The sequence below is a fragment of the Neofelis nebulosa genome, chromosome 2 (assembly GCF_028018385.1).
Source record: "Neofelis nebulosa isolate mNeoNeb1 chromosome 2, mNeoNeb1.pri, whole genome shotgun sequence".
NCBI lineage: Eukaryota > Metazoa > Chordata > Mammalia > Carnivora > Felidae > Neofelis > Neofelis nebulosa.
The window spans coordinates 125,929,236-125,953,538 of record NC_080783.1 but is presented as its reverse complement, the minus strand read 5'-3'; the positions used below and the strand labels follow the sequence as shown (position 1 = coordinate 125,953,538).

Here is a 24,303-nt window from a genome sequence, read left to right as displayed (position 1 = left end):
CAACCTCTGGCTTCATTCTTTTTTTCTACTCTATTTTGTTTATCTCACTCTAATCTTTGTTACTGCCTTCTGTTTGTTGTTTAGTTAGCTCTTCATTTTCTCATTTCTTTTTTTCATTTTTTAAATTTTTATTTATTTTTTAAATTTACACCCAAGTTAGTTAGCATATAGTGCAACAATGATTTCAGGAGTAGATTCCTTAATGCCCCTTACCCATTTAGCCCATCCCCCATCCCATTAAAAAAATTTTTTTTAATGTTTATTTAATTTTCAGAGAGACAGAGGAGTGGGGAAGGGGCAGAGAGAGAGGGAGACACAGAATCCAAAGCAGGTTCCAGGCTCTAAGCTTTCAGCACAGGGCCCCACACAGGGCTTGAACCCACGAACTGTGAGATCATGCCCTGAGCCAAAGTCGGTTGCTGAAACAACTGAGCCACCTAGGCGCTCCCATCTTCTCATTTGTTACGAAAGGTATAAAGTTTAAGTTATTAATTTGAGATCTTTTTTCTTTATTAATGCAAGTGTTTACAGCTATAAATTTTTCTCTGAGCACTGCTTTCTCTGTGTCTCATAAGTTTTGGTATGTTGTGCTTTCATTTTCACTCATCACAAAGTATTTTCTGATTTTTTCCTTGTGATTTATTCTTTGACTCATTGGTTAAAACTTGTCTAACTTCCACATATTCCAATATTGTGGAATTTCCAGATTTCCTTGGTATTGATTTCTAATTTTATTAGAAAATACGGTTGCAGTGAATAGTTTATATAATTTTAATGTTTTGAAATTTATTGAGAATTGTTTATATCATAATATGTGATGCATCTTGGAGAATGTTCCATGTACACTTGAGATGAACATGTATTCCACTGCTGTTGGGTAGAGTACTATACAGATGTGTTAGGTCTAATTAGTTTATAGTGTTCTTCAAGTCTTTCATTTCATTGTGTATCTTTTGTCTAATTATTCTATCCATTATTGAAATTGCATGTTGAAGTTTCTAACTATTATTGTTGAACTGTCTATTACCTTCCTTCAATTCTGTCAGTTTTTGCTTCATATATTTTGGGGCTTTGTTATTAGATGCATGTAAGTTTAAAATTGTTGTGTATTCTTAATAAACTGAACCTCTTTTATCATTAGATAATGTAATTGTCTCATAAAAATTTTGTCTTGGGGCATCTCAGTTGGTTAATTGTCTGACTTTGGCTCAGGTCACTCATGGTTCATGAGTTCAAGCCCCACATCGGGTTCTCCGTGTAAGCACAGAGCCTGCTTTGGATCCTCTGGCCTCCTCCCTCTCTGCCCATCCCCTCCACTCTCAAAAATAACACTAAAAAATTTTAAAAAATATTTTTTGTCTTAAACTCTATTTTGTCTGATATTGGTTTAGCCATTGCAGCTCTCTTTTGGTTACTATTTGCATGAAAATCTTTTTCCATAATTTTACTTTCTACTTCTCTGTGTCTGTCTAAAATGAGTCTCTTATAGACAGCATATGATTTAAGTATTTTTTAAATCCATTCTGCCAAAAAATGCCTTTAACTGGAGAGTTTCATCTATTTACATGTAAGTAGTTAATGGAAAGGAAGTACTTGTTTCTACTATTTTCCTATTTGTTTTCTATATGTCCTTTTTTGTCCTTATTTCCTGAAGTAATTGTGTTAGGTATTTTCTAGCATACCATTTTGATTTCCTTGTCACTTCTTTTACTATGTTTTTTAGTTACTTTTAGGTGATTAACAATTAACAATTATATTTAACTTCTTTTTTTTTTTAATTTTTTTTTTTTTAACGTTTATTTATTTTTGAGACAGAGAGAGACAGAGCATGAACGGGGGAGGGGCAGAGACAGAGGGAGACACAGAATCAGAAGCAGGCTCCAGGCTCTGAGCCGTCAGCCCAGAGCCCGACGCGGGGCTCGAACCCGCGGACCGCGAGATCGTGACCCGAGCTGAAGTCGGACGCTTAACCGACTGAGCCACCCAGGCACCCCTATATTTAACTTCTTAATTTACAGCAATCTAGTTTCAATTAATACTAACCTAGTTTCTATAGTATACAAAATTTTGCTCCTTCCCCCCCACCTTATGCTGTTATTGTCACAAATTACATTTTTATATACTGTACGTCCATTAACATAAATTTATAATTATTTACATTGTTGTCTTTTAAGTCATATTGAAAAAAAAAAGAATTGCAAACCCAAAATATATTAACTTTTATATTTGCCTATGAAATTATTTTTACTGGTGTTCTTTGTTGCTTTGTGTAGAGTCAAGACTGTCTAATGTCCTTTAAGTTCAGCCTGAAAAACTCCTTTTAGCATTTTGCATAATTACAGGTCTACTAGCAATGAACTCTCAGTTTCTGTTCATCTGGGAATGTCTTAATTTCCCCTTCATTTTTGAAGGACAGGTTTGTTGGATATAGAGTCTGTAGTTAACAGTTTTCTTTCTTTCAGAATTTTGACTTTGTCATCCCACTGCCTTCTGGCTTCTATGGTTTCTGATGAGAAATCAGCTGTTAATCTTATTGAGGATCCCTCATACATGATGAGTCACTTCTTTTTTGCTGCTTTCAGTAATCTCCCCTTGTCTATGGTCTCAATGTGAATGTCTCTGATTATATCTTACTTGGGGTTCACTGAGTTTCTTGGTCTTTGTTTCTAGATTTATTTCTACTTTTGTCCTTAGATTTCTTTCTAGATTTCGGGATCTTTATTGATATTCTCTAATGGTGAAACATTCTTCTCATGATTTCCTTTTGTTCTTTGTACATGGCTTTCTCTACCTCTTTGAGCATATTGAAAATATTTGATTTAAAGTTTTTATCTAGAAAGTCCAAAGTCTGGGTTTCCTCAAGAACAGTCTCCATTCCTTTCCTTTCTTTTCTTTGTATGGGATATATTTTGTTTCTTTCTATGTCTGGTAATTTTTCTGTTGAAAACTACAAATTTTGAATATCATAATCTAGCAACTCTAGAAATCAGATTTCCCCCTCCTCCCCGTGGCTTGCTGTTGTTGCCTGTTGCAGTTGTTTACTTGCTTAGTGACTTTTCTGAATTTTATGAAGTTTGTATTCTTTATCATATATGACCAGTGAAGCCTCTGCTCTGTTGCCTGATTTATCAGCCAGTGATGTGATAGAGACTGCCTTAAATACCTGGAACCAAAAACAAAACAAGAAAACCAAGTCTTTGCAGATTGGTTCTGTGTGTTGGGGCACACCTTCAACATTCAGTCAGGCATACAATTCTGCCTTAGCCTTTACTTTCTGTTTGTGCAGAACCTGAAATTTAGACAGAGCTTAGGGCCTTCTTAAGTTTTTTCTGAGCATATGCCCAACCTTAGGTATATGTGGGACGTTTGAGATTCCCAGGAATATGTGAGAGCTTTTGAAAGCCTTTACTTCCTAAAGTATCTAATTCCCCAACCTTTCCTCACAAGCTTTCTGATTTGTCTATTGTTTGCCCCAGCTGTTATCCCTTGCCCCCAGGGCAGCAGGGACTAATGCATTTGCCTTTAAACGTTTTCAACAAATGCCCCCCAGTGTAGCTGTGTCAATGCTGGGAGAGTTCAGAATTAACCCAAATAAAGACAAGCCTTTTAAGTTGGTCCTTCAGGGAACACCAGACAGGTCAAAATAAACAACCACAATTTTTTAAGAATAAAATCCATTCCACTTCCTCTGGTAGTTGGAACCTATACCCAAAATGAAGACTTTTTGTCTTCAAGGCTGCCCCACTGAGCTACGGAGTGGGGGATGGGGTCAGTGTAAGTTAAAACACCACAATGCTCTCTTATAGAAATTCGGCTGTTTTTTTAAATTGATTATGCATTCTCCAGGATGTTATAAACTTTTGATTAGTTTCTAGGGTTTCAATAAAGCTGATTCACTGCTTTTGGAGTTCCCCACACTGTGATTTTGCTCCACCTTGGAAAGGTCTTCTTAATAAGGATAATATATCTTGTTGCAGGATACAGGGGACAATGTTAAATTCACGTTATTCAGGAAGCATTTCTTGATTAACCCTGACTAGGGCTGTATTTTTATTCCTGGCATTAATTCAGTATCAGATTAACACTTACTGATCTGCCCCACTTAAATATTATGATTTTACATTTTGCCTTTTCAAAATGTAGAGTTGATACAAAGAGCTATAAAAAATAAATGTTCTTAACATGAAAAAAAGTTAGAGCTACATATCATTTATTTTGAATCCTCTTCTCATGCCTCCAATCCCATTAGCAACTAAAGTTCTCAGGACTGAATGAATGCTTTAAATGAATGACTTAAATGAAAAACAAAATTAATACAGGTGGCATAAGTATTTTAGTACTCTTTAACTATCAAGTATATAACCAATTAGTTCAGCATTCTCCATTTAAAAAGTATTTCTAGGATAATTTCTATTCAAAAGCATAGATAAGCTTGTAATTTAGGAAGCAAAGTACAGATGTGAACACTGCAAAATTTCTCTCTAGTATGCAAAATAAGGGGACTGGTAATGACTCCAAGTGTTTTAGGAACAGACAAAAGATAACATAAAATCATTTGCCTGGGTTTCCTTCAAAACAAACTTACTTTCCATATATTTCAAACTTACTCATTGTTTAATTCTAAAGCTTGATAGGCTGCTTTGATTCGAGCTGGAGGATTTCTTTCCCTCCATGCCTTCTGCATAACTGTAGGAAAAATATTTCAAAAAGTAGATGAGATGGTAAACATAAATAATCTTACTCAAAACATATGAAGAATGAGCTATGAAAGTAAACAGAACTTTAAATAACATGTTCTTAAACATAAGAAACAAGAAATTGGGGTGTTAGTTCACATTAATCTTATGAGAAATTCGCATTAAATTTGGAAGCTTCACATACAATAAAAATATATTCTTTCTCTGATTTAAGTAACAACATATAAAGTGTTTAATCCATTTGATTGCATCATTATTATACATGAACATTTATATTTCTAAATGCATATTGAGTCTGAGTGACATCAAATTATAATCAATATGAAATATTCTACTTTTTAAATCACTTTGCAAAGAGTCTATGGAACTGTTAAAATATACAAAACTTAAAAAAAGGCTTTGTCTAACCAATGATTCAATGCAGGAACAATGTTTGAATTTGCATTTTGTATAAAAAGGTGGAAAAAGTAATTAATTTAAAATATTGTCCATTTGTGGAAAATGTCAGTCTCTACCAAGATTCAACAAAGCCTAAATGAAGATCTTTCTAGAATAACAATATTAGTTTTGCTACCAATTACTGTACCAAAATGAAAATTTCATAGTAATAAATACCAAATAAGATTTCATGCTAAAAAAATAAGTTTCTTAAAAATTAAATAAACAAATAAACAAAGTAGATTCATGAAACTATCTGGCCTATTTCAAGTTTGATAAGAAAAATAGAGAATCTATGAATGTTGCTTTTGGAACAAAACCTACAACTGTCCAGAAAGAATAATGTGGAAAATGTTTGAGTTTTCCTTTGGAAACAAAATATTAGTCTTGGCTTAGAAAAGAAGACAATATATTCTACTTGTGTAACAAAAATACATTTCTCATATCAAATATGTCACCATCTGGCTGACAGCTAATGTTTCCTGAACTTGACAAATTGATGCAAGTCAGCACCCATCTGATAATAACCAGGTAAAGAATAGCATTTTGTTGGGGGGCCAGGGTGGCTCAGTCAGTTGAGTGACCGACTTCGTCTCAGGTCATGATCTCATGGTCCGTGAGTTCAAGACCCATGTCAGACTCGGTGCTGTCAGTTCAGAGCTTGGAGCCTGGAGCCTGGAGCCTGGAGCCTGCATCGGATTCTGTGTCTCCCTCTCTCTCTGCCCCTCCCCCACTCACGCTCTGTCTCTCTCTGTCTCAGAAATAAACATTAAGAAAAAAAAAATTAAAAAAAAAAGAGAATAGCATTTTGTTGAAACATTAAAATATTACATAAAAATAAAGACTAATATTAGACTTGCCAGTTTTAATGATGGGGCTTTCTTCTTTAAGTTACATGATATTTACAAGTCAAATTTTGATGCTGAATCTTTATTAACATTTTAAATGGTTATTTGATATTCTAGTATACTGGAATTATTTAAGCAATTCTTTTGATTATAATTATAGAAATGTTGTAATAACCATCTTTCAACATCTACTTTTGCATACCTGACCAAGTATTTCCTTTCTAGAAGTGGAATGGTTGGTTAAATGGTTGGATATACACTCCGAAACTCTTCTCAATAAGATTGTATTAAATTACATTCTTTCAGGCAGTGGATGAGAGAGAGAGAGAGAGAGAGAAAGAGAGACAGTTTCCCTGCTTAGCAACACTGAGTAGTAACAATTTTGCTAATTTAATATGTGGAAACTATCTCATCTTCATTTGCATTTCTTTGCGGGGGGAGGGGCAGAGAGACAGGGGGCCAGCAGATCTTAAGTGGGCTCTGGTGCCGACAGCAGGAAGCACAACCCGGGGCTCAAACTCATGAACTGTGAGATCAGGACCTGAGCTGAAGTTGCTTACCCGAATGAGCCACCCAGGCGCCCCTGCATTTCTTTTATTTCTAGTAAGGTCATATGATCCACCTTTAAGCATTTGTTCTTATTCTTATTATGTTTTAAACTGCTCTACCCAGCCTTTCAAGATTAATCCTCACAACCAATGCAGTTCCAAGCTAAAAGGGAAAGGGGAAATAAAGCATAAGAAGAAAAATGTGTATTTCTTTCTTTTAAAAAGGCTTAGGAATAATTTAAAGGAAAATATTGATTTAGTATTCAACTGTTCTCTTTAAGAGATCTTGACATGCTCAAAAAAATAACACAAGCAATTAGCAATTCAATCAATTTAATCTATTTTTTTAAGTTAAATAACATTCCAGTATACTATCAAGCAGAAAAGAGAAGAGCCAATCTCAAGATCAGGAGTCATAAATGTAGATGCCTACTAAGACCAGGCAGAAAAAAATATGTAAACTAAAAGGTCTAACTGATTATTGCCAAGTAGACATGCAGGTCCAGTTTTGCCATATTTTCCAACTTGTAACAAGTGTACACCTGGGTTTTAATATCAAATCTCCTGATTGTTAAGTGTTGAAAATACCATGAAAACAAATTATTCAAAAAACACTGCTAGCCAGGCTCAGTCAGTGCAGCATGCAACTCATGATCTCAGGATTGTGAGTTTAAGCCTATACTGGGTGTAGAGATCACTTAAAAATAAAATCTTTTAAAAAACCAAAACAGTGCTGGCTGGCCCTGAGAATATATTTGTTTTCTGCCTTAAGTAAACAAGTCAATAGGAAGAGAACAGAATCTACTAACTTAGTAACTGATGACACTAGTCAAGAGAAATTTGTCACATCACATATGTACATGTTTTTTTAATGTAAAACTACAGATATAAATCATTACCTTTATGTGAGTGTCTGAAAAGATCAATATGGATCAATTCACAGATAAAAGTCTGTCCTTGAGCTCAGCATTTAGCTGGGAGTATGCATACCTCTAGAAGTACATGAAACTTTGCAAGGACCAAAATAGGATGCATGGTTTTAAGAGAATCAATTTGTAAAGTCTCAACTTTATATGACTCTTTTCTAGAACTGATCTACTTGAAGAATGTTTCTGAGTGGTCTGTACATCATGCTGGTTTTCCTTTCCTACCCAACATCTGCTTCCCCACTCCCCAAAAGATGTATTTATTCTCTTCTCCTTTACAAAAGAAAGGCTTTTTTCACCCATCCTGAATTTTTCTAAGGTGCATTCTCTAGAGTATAAACATCTGCAAGTGCCAAAAAGGACAATTCAAAGCTTGGGTTTAGGGGCAGCCATTTTTTGTCAGGGGATTCCTTCTACTTAACAATGAAGTTAGGCATTAGAAATAAGTGTACCCCTGGGGCACCCGGGTGGCTCAGTCAGTTAAGCATCCCACTTCAGCTCAGGTCGTGATCTCACCATTCGTGAGCTTGAGCCCCGCATCAGGCTCTGTGCTGACAGAGCAGGGCCTGGAGCCTGCCTCAGATTCTGTGTCTCCCTCTCTCTCTGCCCCTCCCCTGCTCACACTCAGTCCCTCTCCCCCTCAAAAATAAATAAACATTAAAACAATTAAAAAAAAAAAAAAGAACTAAGTGTAGTCTGGCCCCTGGATGCTCTGAATTCAAGTATATTGTAGTGGGGAGAGAGTGAAAACAATTTTTATCAATTCCATTTATCAGCACTGCTCTCCCCTTACTATCAAAGAATGTGCTGCTCCTAAGGGGAGGTCTCCTCACAGCAAGCAAAGGGGGCACTAGTAAAGGATACTAAAGGCACTGGAATCTTATTTTGGCCAAGTGATAGGCTCTAGGCAAAGCTCCAAGACTTATCTATCTTTCTATCTTAGAATCTAAATTCAGAAGAGAGATGGCTGTCATAGGGATGCATGTTAGCATGTTTATTTGACTTGAAAAATGAAGTCAGACTTCTCTGTCAGAAAGTCAGTCTGGTTTGGTTGATAGAATTGATAATGAGAACTCACCCAGCCAATTAGGTTATATGGAGGACATTTTCCAAAGTTAAAAAAGCCAAATATGTAGCTCTAAGGATTTGACAAAAAATATAATTAAAGTACATGCTATCATTTAGAACTTAGGATCAAAGGAAATTTAAATTTTAAGAAACTTATGCAAATAATTTTTATGGTGGAAAAGCATGTGTGATAAATAAAAGATTCTCAAGTATATAATAATTGTAAGAAAATTATATTAGAGGTGTAAAATGGATGAGTTCAAGAAGAAAATGGACTTTATAAAATTTCCTACTGCTAAAGAGTATTAATTCATGTCTTTTTCAATGGATAATGGTGGGTATCAAGTCATTAGATTACTTGAGATATATCCAAATATAGGGTAATCTCGTTTTATTTTTAACTGTCTGTAACATGTCAAAAATTATATTCTTTACAATTATTTAATCTTATGATATCAAGTTAAAAATGTGTGAAAGGATACATAGTTTCTCAAAATTCCTTTAGGAGGTCTGTGAGCAAAACTGTCCTAAGAGCACAGCTTTAGTGGATAGCCATGGTTGCTATTTGCAAAGCCCACCAATGTCTATAATTCTGCTTGTGAGAAGGAGGTGAAGCCTTCATTTCTCGAAGTCTTTAAAGTTAACATAAAATACTAGTTTCCATTTCTGTTATTCCCCCAATATGACACTTTTGCCATTAATGTAAACACTAAGCATATAAACATAAAGCAATTTCTTTTTCTTCTATTTGCAATTAAACCACTTTATGTAACCATTCCAAAGATGCTTGGCTTTCCTGCTATTATCTACCCTTAGTATATTTAACCCAGCAGATATAGATCACAAAGAACTCACTTTAATGCTGGAAAACTGGCTATATTTCAGACCCTTGTTGTTGTTGATTTTCATCTGCCTATCACTGTGGTGAATAGAAGCAGCAGTAGTATAGTGGTTAAGAGTCAGACTTGCATTTGAAACCCAACTTTACCATTCATTAGTTAGGTTACTTAGAGCATGTTACTTAATTCCCTTTGCCTCCATTCCTTTATTTCTGAGGCTGATAAAAGTACCTAACTCATAAAATGATTGGGAAGATTAAGTCAGAACATTTATACAAATTGCTTAGAACAGTGCTTGGTGCATAATAAGTGCTGTACGAGTGTTAGCTATTACTAGTGAAATTGCTTAAGACGTCTGTGACACCAAGGTCATTCATTCATATTTTCATCAAAGAATAAATATTAATATTTACAGTATGCCAGGCAATGTGCTAGATGATAAGGATTCAAAGATGATGAGAATCTAGTCCCTGCTTTCCAAAGTTTCATACCCTATTAGGGAAGATAAACATTGAAGCAACATGACAAAATTAACAAGTAAATGTTTGTGGTTGAATAAATTAACTAGAATTGTTTCAGTGAGGCATGGACTATAGAACTACAGAGATTAAAGTGTTTAACTTTGGAGTTGCCAGAGAAGGGTTCTTCTAGAATGTGACTTTTAACTGGATCTTGAAGGATAAAAGCAGGAAGCATAAAAGTAGGAGGATAGATAAGAAGGGAGAGAGCATTTGAAGTAAAAGAATAGTTGTGATAAAGGTCCCTGTCTTTAACCATGCATTTAAGAATCTCAATACTGTCTTCTATAGAGAAGACTGAGACACCTAAATATAGACATTTCTATGATCTTCCACTACTTTATATGCACCCCTAACTAATGACTAGGGTAAAATATACTCCATTCTAATCCACATGCCATGCCCCAGTGTTTGCACTGTCTTACTCTTCCTTTATGTATATAATTTCATGTGTTAATTTCCCATGAGCAGTTGCTGTATTTGATCTGAAATGTTTTTTAGGTAACAAAAGAAGCAATTTCATATTTTTATAAAATATTTTAAATTCTTTATAAGAAGGATAGGTAGTGTAACAAGTTAATGTACACTCATAATTCGTTTCAATTTAATCTGGGTCTCTTATCAATGATGCAAACAACCCAAGCCAAATAAATTTGTATATTCTAATAAGTAACTCTAAAGAGCTTTTAAAACAATTTTCATTACCACTGTTTACCCCATGAACAGATATGACACATACCTGTGTCTGAAGGACGTAAAAAGTCCGTGTCACAGGTGAAAAAGGTCTGATGGTCCTGAGCTGACAAATTCATGTCATAGTAGGTAAGTGGCTCTTTACCAGTCACCCAAGTGTATCTTTACCAAAATACAAGAAAATATGTAAATTGAACATGAGAGAGCCTCTATCTGCTACAACAAACACTATTTAAAATGCAAAAATATATTGCTACAAATTCTATTGCAGAATGTTTTAAAAGTTTATTATAATCAGAAAAATAAGAGAAAACTTATACAAACTACTTTGATTATGATAATAAAACATCAAAAACCAAGAGGGGGCAATCAAAAAGAATGAAATCTTGCCATCTGCAACTACGTGGATGGAACTAGAGGGTATTATGCTAAGTGAAATTAGTCAGAGAAAGACAAATATCATATGACTTCACTCATACAAGGACTTTAAGATACAGAACAGATGAACACAAGAGAAGGGAAGCAAAAATAATATAAAAACAGGGAGGGGGACAAAACATAAGAGACTCTTAAATACGAAGAACAAACAGAGGGTTACTGGAGGGGTTGTGGGAGAGGGGATGGGCTAAGTGGGTAAGAGCATTAAGGGGTCTACTCCTGAAATCATTGTTGCACTATATGCTAATTTGGATGTGGATTAAAAACAAAACAAACAAAAAAAATGGAAAAGGCTAGACTATTAGTGCTTCTAAATTAGATTTGAAGGGATAAAACAATTTAACTTAAGATACATACCTTACTAAATATACTTAAATTTTCAGTGAATTAGAATTATTAAAAATAAAACTACAAAGAAACTAGAAGAAAACATAGGTGGATTTTTATGAGATTATCAGAACAGCAAAGGACTTGAAAAGGATAAAATAAATAGAAACTTTTTCCAGATTTTACTAAATTAGAAACTTAAACTTTCCTATCCCCCTGAAACCCACAAAAATTAATAGCAAGTTACCAAACTGGCTAATAAATATATTTTTAAGGGTCCAATCTCCTTAGTAATGAACAAATAGTGAATTAAATTTACAAATTTTTATTTTTCACCTGTTAAAATAAATCGGAAAATACACATGTCAAGGATGAGATGGAACATGGACTCACACATATTCTGCTAGTATAAATATAAATTGGCATATACATTTCTCTTTCCAAAAATGAATTAGGTAATATCTATTAAGAGTCTTAAAAATATTCACATCTAGCTAGGAAATGGGTATATGGAATTCTATCATACCATTCTTTACTTTTTTGATTTTTGAAAATCTCCATAATTAAAAAAAGAAAATACTAAAGAAGACACAGGAAGACAACCTGTTCACACCCTTTGATTCAGGAACCCCAGTACTACAAATCAACTCTAAGGAAATAATCATAGGTGTTTAATTATCATAGGTTAAATATTTATATATACAGATATCCTTCTAATGTAAATGTTGATAGTGAAACATAATCTGTGACCCAGATAGGGAGCAGTAGGTAAGGTATGGTACCTCCATGTAACAAAATAGAATAAAATCATGTTTTTGAAGAAATTCCTGTATAAAAAGGTTCTGTGAGAAATTCATATGCTAGAAAAAAAGGATGTAAAATTATATACACATTGTGATGTTCAAGTTTTGTTTCTATACATGCATATAGAAGAGAGACTGAATGGAAATACTAATTGCATTTATCATTTAGTGATAGGAAAAGGTGATTTTTACTTTCTTTTTTATGCATCTCTTTATTTTCCAATTTTCTACAGTGAATATGCATACATTTTAAAATGTAAAAAAAAAAGCAGTTTAAAAGTACATTATAAGTGTTATTTATGTGTAGATGATCAAAGGTTTTAAGTAATTTAATAGTATAAATTACATTGCTATTTAAAGTTTTTAGCTATTTTTTGAGAAATTATCATAAAGGAAAAAGAAACAACTTGTTCACTTAGCAAAGTTGTTTTTGTTTGTTTGTTTGTTTGTTTTTCAGAGAGTGCACATGCCCAAGCAAGGAAATGGCAAAGGGAGAGAGAAAAAGAATCTCATGCAGGCTCTGCAACCAGCACAAAATCCAATGCAGGGCTCGATCTCACCACCATGAGATCATGACCTGAGCTGAAATCAAGAGTCAGACACTTTAGGGGCGCCTGGGTGGCGCAGTCGGTTAAGCGTCCGACTTCAGCCAGGTCACGATCTCGCGGTCCGTGAGTTCGAGCCCCGCGTCAGGCTCTGGGCTGATGGCTCGGAGCCTGGAGCCTGTTTCCGATTCTGTGTCTCCCTCTCTCTCTGCCCCTCCCCCGTTCATGCTCTGTCTCTCTCTGTCCCAAAAATAAATAAAAAATGTTGAAAAAAAAAAAAATAAAAAAAAAAAAAAAAAAAAGAGTCAGACACTTTAACTGACTGAGTCACCCAGGCACCCCAGCAAAGTTTTGCTACTTATTGTAAAATCATAAAAAAATATTTATTAATGATCTACATTATTCCCAAAATGATTTAAAGCAGTTAAAATATAATGTACAATATTAATAGCCCTAATTAGAAGCACATAAAAAAGACTCAGTAAAAGCAAAAATTGGGCCATACAGTGGATTCTGGAATGAAGCTAATTGAAATACATACCAGACTTTTGTACCTTTGCTAACGGTTGGCTACAATAGGACTTTAAGCTTTCTAAATTCACACAATGATCATCAATACAGTTTAGACTTTAAGAGAAACTAATCATTCAAAAAGAAGCACAATGGGGCACCTGGGTGGCTCAGTCAGTTAAGCATCCAACTCTTGATTTTGGCTCAGGTCATGATCTCACAGTTTGTAGGATCAAGCCCCATATTGGGCTCTACACTGATGGTGCAGAGCCTGTTTGGGATTCTCTATCTGCCCCTCCTCTGCTCATGCTCTCTTCCTCTCAAAACAAAAAAATACACTTAAAAAAAAAAAAAAAAAAAGCAGCAGCATGGAGTGCTTGGGTGGCTCAGTCAGTTGAGCACCTGACTCTTGATTTTGGCTCAGGTTATAGTCTCATGGTTCATGGGTTCAAGCCCTGCATCATGCTCTGCGCTGATAGTGTGGAGCCTGCTTGGGATTCTGTCCCCCTCTCTCTCCGCCCTTCCCCTGCTCGTGCTCTCTCTCTCAAATAAATAAATAAACAAATAAACAAACACACACACACACAAAAAAAGGAAGCATAAGTGTTCCTGATACTAAGATAAGAAATTTCTTGGGGTGACTGCTGGCTCAGTTGGACGAGCATGTGATTCTTGATCTCAGGGTCACGAGTTCGAGCCCCATGTTAGGTGTAAAAATTACTTAAATTAATAAAAAAAATCTTTAGGGGCACCTGGGTGGCTCAGTCGGTTAAGTGTCTAACTCTTGATTTCGGCTCAGGTCATGATCTCATGGTTGGTGAGATCCAGCCTTGTGTTGGGCTCTGTGCTGACAGTGCAGAGCCTGCTTGGGAGTCTGAGTCTCTCTCTCTCTCTCTGCGCCCCTCCCCTGCTCACATTCTCTCTCAAAATAAATAAATAAACTAAAAAAATGTAAATACAGTGAAGATGCTGCCAACTAAACCTTGGGCTCATCATTTTACCTTTTTATGTATCAATGTCTCCAACTAGAAGAGCTGTGATATATTTATAAAACAAATGTTTCCATAATACTTTTTAGTCTAAAACTAATGCCATAATTCTACTGAAAGCAAAATGTAATACCTCCTATATTCTGCTCCTCTGAAAAGATTTAGAGGGTTCCTCCATACTTTGCATTCTAAAAAACAAAGGTAAAGAAAAGGGAAGTTAGGTTAATCAAATGCAGTTAAATCTTACTTTCACCAATATTAATTGTATAGTCACTGTGTGCTATGCACAGTGCTAGCCAGTTAGCACAAAGATGAACACAGCCTGGATCACCCCTGCTGTCATGCAGCATACATGACATAGTTCATAGTTCATAGTTCATACATGGCATTAGTTCATAATTCAATTATGGCATTTACCATATTACAATGTGATTATCCATTTGGTTTTCAGTTTTTTTCATTTTAAAATATGAACTCTGGGGCGCCTGGTTGGCTCAGTCAGTTAAGAGTCCGACTTCGGCTCAGGTCATGATCTCACAGTCCATGAGTTCGAGCCCCACGTCAGTCTCTGTGCTGACAGCTCAGAGCCTGGAGCCTGCTTCAGAGTCTGTGTCTCATTCTCTCTCTGCCCCTCCCCTGCTCATACTCTGTCTCTCTCTGTCTCAAAAATAAATAAAAACTTTTAAAAAAAATAAAGAAAAAAAATAAAATAAAATATGAACTCTTACAACTTTATTCATTTTTGTATTCTTGGAGCCTAGCGCAACATTTGGAACTAACTTGTTTAAATGAATTGAATGTCACATCAGAGTCCAGTCATGTAAACTACCATCTAAACTGTGTGATAAGTGCTATAGTAGAGATATGTTTTGTTCTAAGAGAAGAAAAAAAGAAAGTAATTAAATTTTTCTAATAAATTAAAAAAGACTTTAGAAAGGAGGTGACATTTGAACTGACATTGAATCATGGTAAAAGATGAGTAGAAGGCTGCTGGATGAAGAACGTTCTAAGAAGAGGAAATATCATAAAACCACACAGGCTAGAGTGCAAGGTAGGGAGTGTCTTCACTCTCCATATGTAAAGATATACTCAATCCTACAACAGGGAGTAAGACTATATAATATATTATTGTTCTAATTATTTACATACTAGACTTAGCTTCTTGAGGACAGATCTATGTCATATTCATCTCAATATATCTCATTCTTAAGAGTTCTGTAATTATTTTATGAAAGAGGAAAAAAGGGGTCAACACCCGCCCACCCACTATATGAATTTTACTGATACCAAATTAAAGGAACAATAATCCAAAAAATATTATTTCTATCTGGCCCTCAAATTTTTACTTTAATAACTGTATATCATTAATGATATTTACTTTGTATTACTGGTTACATATAAAAGAACAGCCTACAATTAAAGTATGACAATGGGGTATCCGTATGTGAATAACTGAGATTTTGATGTCTTTTTTTCTTTAATTTTTTTTTTAACGTTTATTTATTTTTGACACAGAGAGAAACAGAACATGAATGGGGGAGGGTCAGAGAGAGAGGGAGACACAGAATTGAAACACACTCCATCCAGGCTCTGAGCTGTCAGCACAGAGCCCGACGCAGGGCTCGAACTCACGGACCATGAGATCGTGACCTGAGCCAAAGTCAGACGCTTAACCAACAGAGCCACCCAGGCGCCCCTGATGTCTTTATAAATATATCAAGAAGAAAAAGTATTTTTCTAACTTTGCTATGTTGGCAGAGATGGCTAATTGTTCTTTCCTTTATGTAATAAAATCTCCTAATTATTAGTTGAGCATATGTACACCGAGAAAACGTTTAACAATTTCTCACTTGCCTTATATAGCTACTTGTGGCCAGCCATTTGGCAAAGGTCTGACCAATAGGAAGTAAGATGAAATAGTATGTAACACTCTGAAGAGTATCCTTGGCTGCTGTGGGGTTGAATAGGGGGAAAAGGTGGCCTACTGGCCTAGTCTCCTTTCTGCTGATTGGAATGTGGATATGATGGTAGAAACCAGAGCAACAGTCTTGGACCACAAGGAAAAACTTCATTTGGAGATGGCAGGCTAACAAGATGGGAGACTGAGTATCTGATCATTGTTCTCCATATCAGACACAGATGACCTATATTTTCATGAAAGATAAATTTCTCTCTGTTGTGAGTTTTCTGTCTCCCATAGACAAACACAATCTTAACCATACAGTTCTGAAAACATATTAAATAGTTACCTGACAAATTCTGTCTGCTGGTTTCACTTTCTCTGTTGCTAGAAGGAGAACCTGGCTCTGAAATGCTGCTCTCCGTTCCTCCCATCAGAGGTCGCAAATGGCTCACAGATACTTGCTCAATAAAAGACGTGCCATGCTTATGGAAGTACCACCATTCAAACATCTATAACAAACAAAAAAATCCTTAAAGTAAAACTGATCACCAGAAATATGAGCTCAAATTAAAATATCTTTCAAGATGTTCCTATTTAATTCAGCACACTAAATGCACTCTCCCTCCAAAAAATAAGCCAAACACAAGATTCTCCAATAATATATGTCAGGTAAAAGTACAACTTCGCCATGAAATTTAGACAAGCTTAGGCAAAACTATAAGAAATATATCTATAAATGAAACATTAAAAAATAAGAAACAAGGGTGCTGGCTCAGTTGGCAGAGCATATGACTCTTGGTCTCCAGGTCATGAGTTTAAGACCATGTTGGCTACAGACATTACTTAAAACACACACACACACGCACGCACACACACACACACACACACACACACACAAGCAAGAAGCATTTAATCTGTAAGTAATCTAATTCTGATATGTCACATTGTCATTTTATTCTATCTGTAGCATAATGAAAAGAAAAACAATTTTGAAACAATTAGCATGGTGGATTAAGCATTGGACTAAGGTTAGAGAGACCACATTGGACTCCCAGTCAACCTGTGTGCTTTGGGCAAGTCACTTAACCTCTAGCCCCTCAGAACCTCAATATCCTAGCTATTAAATATGGTTAACAAGAATTTTAAGTGCCTTTTGAACAATGAAGTACTACTCAGTATTTGGCAGTATAATTAATGTAGGTTGAGGCTGATTCTCCTGTCGAACCATTTGAAAATCAGGATATTCACTTCTTTCTGTTTTCATGGTTTATCACTGTTATAAAAAGAGTAATCAAGGGGTGCCTGGGTGGCTCAGTCAGTTAAGCGTCTGACTCTTGGTCTCGGCTCAGGTCATAATCTCACGGTTTGTGAGTTCGAGCCCGCATTGGGCTCCGTTGCTGACAGCGTGGAGCCTGCTTGGGATTCTCTGTCTCCCTCTCTCTCTGCTCCTCCTCCACTGTGCTGTCTCTGTCTCTCTCAAAATAAATAAATAAACTTAAAAAAAAAAAAGAGTAATTAAAAGAAGCTCTCTGTGGGGAGGGGTGCCTGGCTGACTCAGTCAGTAGAGCATGTGGTTCCTCATCTCAGGGTTGTGAGTTCAAGCCCCACGTTGGGCTAGAGATTACTTTAAAAAAAAAAAAAAAAAGCTCTCTGTGCTAAATTAACAGAATGTTTCATATTTGGACACTCTAGCGTTCTCAACTACCTTTGCCTGGTTCTTCTGGGTTTCAGCTTAAATGACAGGTCCTCAAGGAACTTTCCTTGATTCCACAGAACAGAAAGCAGTATTATATGCACTCTTACTGGGTTTTGTGTTTTACTTTAAGAGTAATCTTTACACTTGTAAGAATTTGTTAAACAACCGGCTTCATTGCTATTCTTCAAGTTCCCAAGCACATGACCTCCTACCTCCTCAGGTGGAAGTAACACAAACAGCATAGCTAGCTTCCTCATTTCAGTGGGTAAGAGAAATTAGAAACCTAATAATCTTTGCTGATAAAAACTCATCAATATTATAAGGGTAATGACAAAGTTTAACCTTGAAAATGTTACTTGAATTTCCTATTTTTTTTAAAGTATATTGTTATAACCACTCTATTTTACTATTAGTTACTGTTGTTAATCTCTTACTGCACCTAATTCATTTATTTAAAATTTTTTATTTGAGCATAGTTGATATACAATGTTTTATTAGTTTCAGGTATACAACTTAGTGATTTGACTTCTCTATAGTATGCTATGCTCACAAGTGTACATCTGTCACCATACAATGCTATTATGATATGAATTTCTTAATTTTTGCAAATTTAAAACTCTTAAAAATAACAAATTTTAAGAACTACTATATATATAATATGTATGTTAAGTTATGTGTTTCATGCTTATATAATATATATGTAAGTTTCCCCCCTCTTATACATGAGGAAATTAAGACTTAGAGAATTTATGTGCCTTGTCCAAAGTTATTAGCTAGTAAGTGGCAGAGCCGAGACTTAAAACTACATCTTCTAGTTCCAAGACTAATGCTTTTCCCACTCATCAGTTATTTAAAGACCGTTCATTTCCTTTATTTAGACTTTTATATGCTACTGACTAAATATGTTAAAACATGCTTAACAATGAGTCAGCTTTATAATCAGTAAATTTTAACTAATTTACCTATATTAACACATAGTTTTCATCCTTAAATTCCTCAGTAATTTTTTTAAGTCAAGATACAAAAATCCCTTTCTTGGCCAGCATTTCACTTAAACAAAATGGCCAAGTATCAGTTCCTATTAAAACAAAACAGAAAACACTCCAATACACATGCCATTATTTCTACTATAATAGAAGAGCACCATCTAGAGATGAGAAAAAAGCATAGAAAAATTCATTGGTTATGCATGCCATACTTCCTAAGATTTTAATCTGTAGCAGTGTTTTTCCAAAGTTTATTCTAGGAAACACTAGTTCCCATGGATGTTTAATAGAGATTATACACACAGATTTTAATTTCTTAATTGAAAATGATAGCTCAGTCAAATAAAACAAGGGAAAGCTGAATTAAAATTAAATAGGTTTCTTTATCATGACACTTTTCTGAATAATAATGGTCAAAATTCATTAAGTGCTTACTGTGAGCTAGATACCATGTTATTGCAAGCTTTTACACACTTTATCTTATTTAGTCTTCATGATCCTATGAAGTTGATATTATCATTCCCAGTTATTAGATGAGGAAATTAAAGCTTAGAAAAGGTAATTAACTTGCTCAAAGTCACACAACTAAAGAGATCGTTATGAAAACTAATATAATATTGTATGTCAGCTGTTTACTCCAATTAAAATCTCCTGGGGCTCCTGGGTAGCTAGGTTGGTTAAGTGTCCAACTCTTGATCTGAGCTCAGGTCACGATCTCAGGGTTTGTGAGATTGAGCCTGCCATCCAGCTCCATGCTGAGTGTGGAACCTACTTAGGATTCATTCTCTCTCTCTCTCTCTCTCTCTCTGCCCCTCCTCCCCTCAAAAAAAAAAATCTCTCACAGTTAAAAAATAAAAAAAGTGATGGTTAGCTTGGCTCCAATACTCTGCCCTTAAACACTCCAGAGAAGATAACTGACAACCTATAGGCTGAATTCAAGACACACATTTTTAGTCTGTCCAACATTGCCAAGATTAAAGTATTGGGAGATACACTTGTTGCATCCAGATGTTTTTGAAATCATATGAAAAATTGGAAGATCTCTTAATGGTGGTCTGCAAACCTATATGGCAGCAACTAGCTTTATCCCCTTTAGAAGGGGCATGCATTGTCCAAATTACCCAGTCCTAAAATAAATAAGGAATTTAATTTTTACACTCTGCCCATTTCATTCATTTTTGTTACTAAACTGAGCCCTGCAAGGATTTAGTTGGCAACCCACCTCTAACCACTGCCCCTTACAGTATACAATACTGTTTCATATGCAAATGAATACTATGAATACTGCCAATCTCTAAAAGTGGAGAGGAAGATGCAGTGTTTTATCAAGTGCTGAACACATGTTGAGAATCCTGATTCTATAAGTATTTACAATTATTGCAACCATATAAAGAGATTTGATCTTTAGATAAATAGCAAAACATGAAGGAAATGGAAACTACTTACAAATATTAGTCCTGATATCAAAGAAGATGTTCCTGTAAGTGCCACATAGAATTTGGGCGTCAATGAATTTAAATATACTGTCACTGCCAAAAGGAAAACAAAATACCAAAGTTTAAAAAAATGTAAATTCAAAGTATTCAAGTTACAAATAGGCAGGTGTCTTTATGAGTGGAGGAATATAAATAGTATTAATATCTAGTATCAGATTCATTTGAGAAAGTTGTAGTTTTTAAAAAGCTACTTTAAATTCCCATTCTATCGTAACTTAAAAATTCTATTGGGTGCTTAGGTGGCTCAGTTCATTAAGCATCACTATTGATTTCGGTTCAGATCCCGATCCCACAGTTCAGTTTGTGAGATAAAGCCCAGAGTCTGCAGTACAGAGCCTGCTTGGGATTCTCTCTCTCTCTCTCTCTCTCTCTCTCTCTCTCTCTCTCTCTCTCTCTCCCTGCCCTTCCCCTACTTGTGTGCGCGCGCGCGCGCACACACACACACACACACACACACACTCTCTCTCTCTTTCAAAATAAATAAACATTAAAAAAATGCCTTAGAACATGTCAGGGTAGCGTAAAAAAATTTTTTTTTACATTTATTTATTTTTGAGAGGTAGAGACAGAAAGAGAGCACGCACAAGTGGGGATGGGGCAGAGAGAGAGGGAGACACAGAACCTGAAGCAGGCTCCAGGCTCTAAGCTGTCAGTACAGAGCTCAACATGGGGCTCGAACCCACAAACCCTGAGATCATGACCTGAGCTGAAGTCAGATGCTTAACCGACTGAGCCACCCAGGCACCTCTGTAAGGGTAGCATTTTAAACTGATGATTTGTTAAATAAGCAAATCAAAATGAGATAATTTAGTTTACTTTTGAGAATAAAATTAAGAACTTATAAATCATAACTTCGACAAGTTTTACAAATCTTTAAGGATTAACTAAACACTCTGTTACAAATGAGGTTTAAAACCACTCCCTAATTATTTTGGTGAGATACAAACCAGTGTTTCAAATTAGAGGGAAGGAAACAGCATGTAGTTGTGTTTGGTATGTCAGCTAGAGAGGCAAAATAAACCAAAAAGAATAACAGCAAACTGAGAGCTCCTTGCACCTGACTCACTGAAAGCCTGGACCAGACTCTTCACTTCAAATAACTGTCTCATAAATACTTTGGGTTTCAGAAATAAATAAAAATCTATCATAGTTAACTACTCTCACCTACGTGGTATATCTCGTTATTATGTAGAAAAATAATTTTTCTATGTTGACAAAGTCAAATTCAATTAGCTCTTTCAAACAGTCTAGGAAGGCCAATTTTTTTTTGTTTTAGTGTGTTAGTTATATCTGACTGAACTTACATAAAACCTAAGTTCGGAAAAGTCCAAAATATTTCAGAACATTATCTCACAGTATTTCATGTCATCTGGTGAAATAGAAAAGGGGACATTTGCCTTGTTACAGAAAATAAACCACAAGTGCTGCTGGTCACAGTCATCACACAACAGAAATACTTTCATCTTGCTCATAGTTTGAGTGAAAATATTGTAATGACATGGTAAGAGGGCCTGGCTCCCATCCACTTTGTCCTGGCTACAGGTAAAGGACAGTATTTGCAGCATCCACAGGGATCATCACTTCTTCCATGTCTGTATCTTCAGCTCAGACTACATAGCAAGCTCTCTACAAATGTTTAAAGCAAGAACTAAGAACCCACTACTGTTTGTGGCTCCTTTCCCTTTACTTCCTGGACTATTCTATTACTCAAGCCTAAAGCAAAGAACAGACAAAAATACCACGAAAAGTATTTCTTGACAGAACTATCTTAAAACATGATAATGGTGGGCTAAGATCATGGCATTTTCCCTCTTTTAGGCCTTTGAATAGAGAGCGCTCATCTTTGTTGTCTAAGTGTGGGAACGCTCAGCTAATCGGCGAGACTCAAAGGAATGGTTTTCAAGGGATCCTACCAATGGTGGGGTGTATATAAATTCTGCAGCCAATCTGGAGACGCTCTCATCTGTTTCACTACCTGAAGCTTACAGCTTGTCAGGTGGCTTTTCATCGGTAAACGAAGACAGAAGAGAAAGGGCGGGTCTTAAGAGCTCAAGGGAGGAGCCCGTATCTGCAGCTCAGGTTTGACAATCAGCTGGGGAGTTGCGGCCCAAGAGAAAAAGAACCCACTAGGTCGCGCACCACCGTCTCAATCTCCGAAGCCCTCCAGTGACTGCAGAGAATCTCTGCCCTTCGCCCCTTGTCCCCGGCCCCTCTCCTGGTTCCCCCGCCCATCCCCAGGGAGGTCTGGGCCTCTCACCCGCTGCCAAATTCTCACGCAGCCTCAGCGGGACCCTCAGAACGTAAAGCAGTCCCAGCCCCGCCACGAACCACAGCGAGGCCCCAGTCCCAGCCAGCCCAGCCCGTAGCCGCTCCCTCCAGCCCAGGGACAGGCTTTGGCCGGGAGCAGGTGCGGGAGGAGATGCCGCAGCAGTCGCTGCTTCACCTAAGCCGTCACCGTCCGCCATCTTGCTGCACCCGCAGGCTCTGGGAGCTGGGAGGGGAGAAGAGCAGGAAACCGGGAGGCGGGAATCCTGGGATAGTGGCGGACCTGAAGTTGGCCTCTGTGAAGGCTGTCTCAGGGAACGCGGACCAAGAAAATTTGGAAGGTGGAGGAGCATACCAGGGCTGCCTCTTCCTTCGAAGGGCGGGAAGGGGTGGTTAGCGGCACCTTTTCTGGAGGAACTGGACTGAAATGTGACCTCGGAGTGAAATGTTTTTGCTTCCATACGAGTGAGGGTCACCTTTCACCCTATTCTTGGGTTTGGAAAAGCCACCGACCGTTCCAGGGCCCGAGCAGCACTTAGCCCTTTGGACTCGGCTGCCACGGAGATCACTGGTACTGGGAAAACCTACAGTAGCAATTGCTATTTGGTCGGATGGAGCTTGGGCGTCAGGAATAGTCGAATCACGCTCCCATCGTCTCATAGATGAATGGGGAAATGAATGTAACTCCGTGAGAAAGTTATTAGACTTAAAATCATTTAAAGCAAAGCCTTAAGGCAGCCGGAGTCTTCTGGAGTACCCGCGCTCGGAGCCACCACCCCCGCCCGTAACTGACATGGCGCCCTTTCGGTCGGCGTTTCCGGGCGGGTCCTTCCGACGGCCCCCGCGGTGATTCCATCATTCGGCTTCCTTCCCGGCTTGCCTCGCGCCCGGGCCGGGCTGGGCCAGAGCAGCCCAAGATGGCCGACTTCGAGGATCGGGTGTCGGATGAGGAGAAGGTAAGGGGTCCGCCTCTCTCTCTTGCCTCCTCCCGCGACAGGGAACAGGGGCCCGACCTGGCTGTAGTGGGAACCCCGGCAGTGTCCCCAGGAAAAAGAAGCTTCTTGGCCCGTGCTGGCATACGCTCTGCAGTTGGGACGCTTCGCTCTTGAGGGGCTTTCCTCTGCCTCACGGTGGCCCCAGTTCCCCATTCCTTAACTCTCTTTTTCTCCTGCGGGGCCTGAGGCACAGCCCAGTGACCTTCCTGCAAGAGACGAGATTTTGCCTTATTGAATCATGACTGTGGACTCTTTTCTGTAATTAAGAGAGGGGGCGATGGTGATGTCTGGACGTGTCAGGAAGCAGTTATTTTACCGCCTTTAGCTGTCGGGGCTCTCCCCATCCCCCCATTTTTAGATATGATTGAGGCTAGTTTAGGGCGAGTCACTTCCTGGTCAGAGTGGCCTCTTAACTTCCCTTTTGCTCCTCCTTCCTCAGGAAGTGATTTTGCTGTCACGACTCTTCGACAGGGAGAGGTCCCCATGTGTTGTCCGTCCCTCCACTCTTTTCTCGCTTACGATCTTCTGAACTAATTCTCAGTAATAATTGTGTAAGCCTCAGGACATTTGCTTCAGAATTTGAACACCACTCTTCTCTGTAGACAGTCCCTTGATTGATCGTGTGCATGTATGTAAGCCCGCGATGACTCCATCCCTTGCGCCTTACATCCTATTAACGGTAATTTTTGAAAAACAGTTTTCTGTTTCTTAACAAATCGAGAATAGCCAGAGGATTTTTTTTTTTTAACTCTGTAAAGGTTTAATATAGCACATA

The 24,303-nt window shown here is 37.2% G+C and overlaps 2 protein-coding genes across 9 annotated transcripts in view; one reads left to right on the top strand and one right to left on the bottom strand.

Moving 5' to 3' along the window:
- Positions 1–23,119, bottom strand: part of ST7L (suppression of tumorigenicity 7 like) — a 105,443-nt gene extending 82,324 nt beyond the window's left edge. For 3 of the 7 annotated variants that reach the window (XM_058716192.1, XM_058716191.1, XM_058716189.1), the window contains exons 1-6: positions 22,526–22,768; positions 20,219–20,301; positions 16,437–16,599; positions 14,321–14,375; positions 10,622–10,737; positions 4,608–4,686 (exon numbers count right to left, since the gene is read on the bottom strand). In XM_058716192.1, the coding sequence (XP_058572175.1) occupies positions 4,608–4,686; positions 10,622–10,737; positions 14,321–14,375; positions 16,437–16,599; positions 20,219–20,301; positions 22,526–22,733 (704 nt within the window). In that variant the 5' untranslated portion in view covers positions 22,734–22,768. The other 4 variants (XM_058716194.1, XM_058716190.1, XM_058716193.1 and 1 more) reach the window with 4 other exon arrangements.
- A 244-nt stretch (positions 23,120–23,363) lies between these two features.
- CAPZA1 (capping actin protein of muscle Z-line subunit alpha 1) overlaps positions 23,364–24,303 on the top strand; it is a 49,805-nt gene continuing 48,865 nt past the window's right edge. The window contains exon 1 of one of the 2 annotated variants that reach the window (XM_058716198.1): positions 23,364–23,489. In XM_058716198.1, coding sequence (XP_058572181.1) covers positions 23,451–23,489 — 39 coding nt within the window. In that variant the 5' untranslated portion in view covers positions 23,364–23,450. Of the gene's footprint in view, positions 23,490–23,950; positions 24,208–24,303 lie in introns of those variants that run through there. The other variant, XM_058716199.1, reaches the window with a different exon arrangement.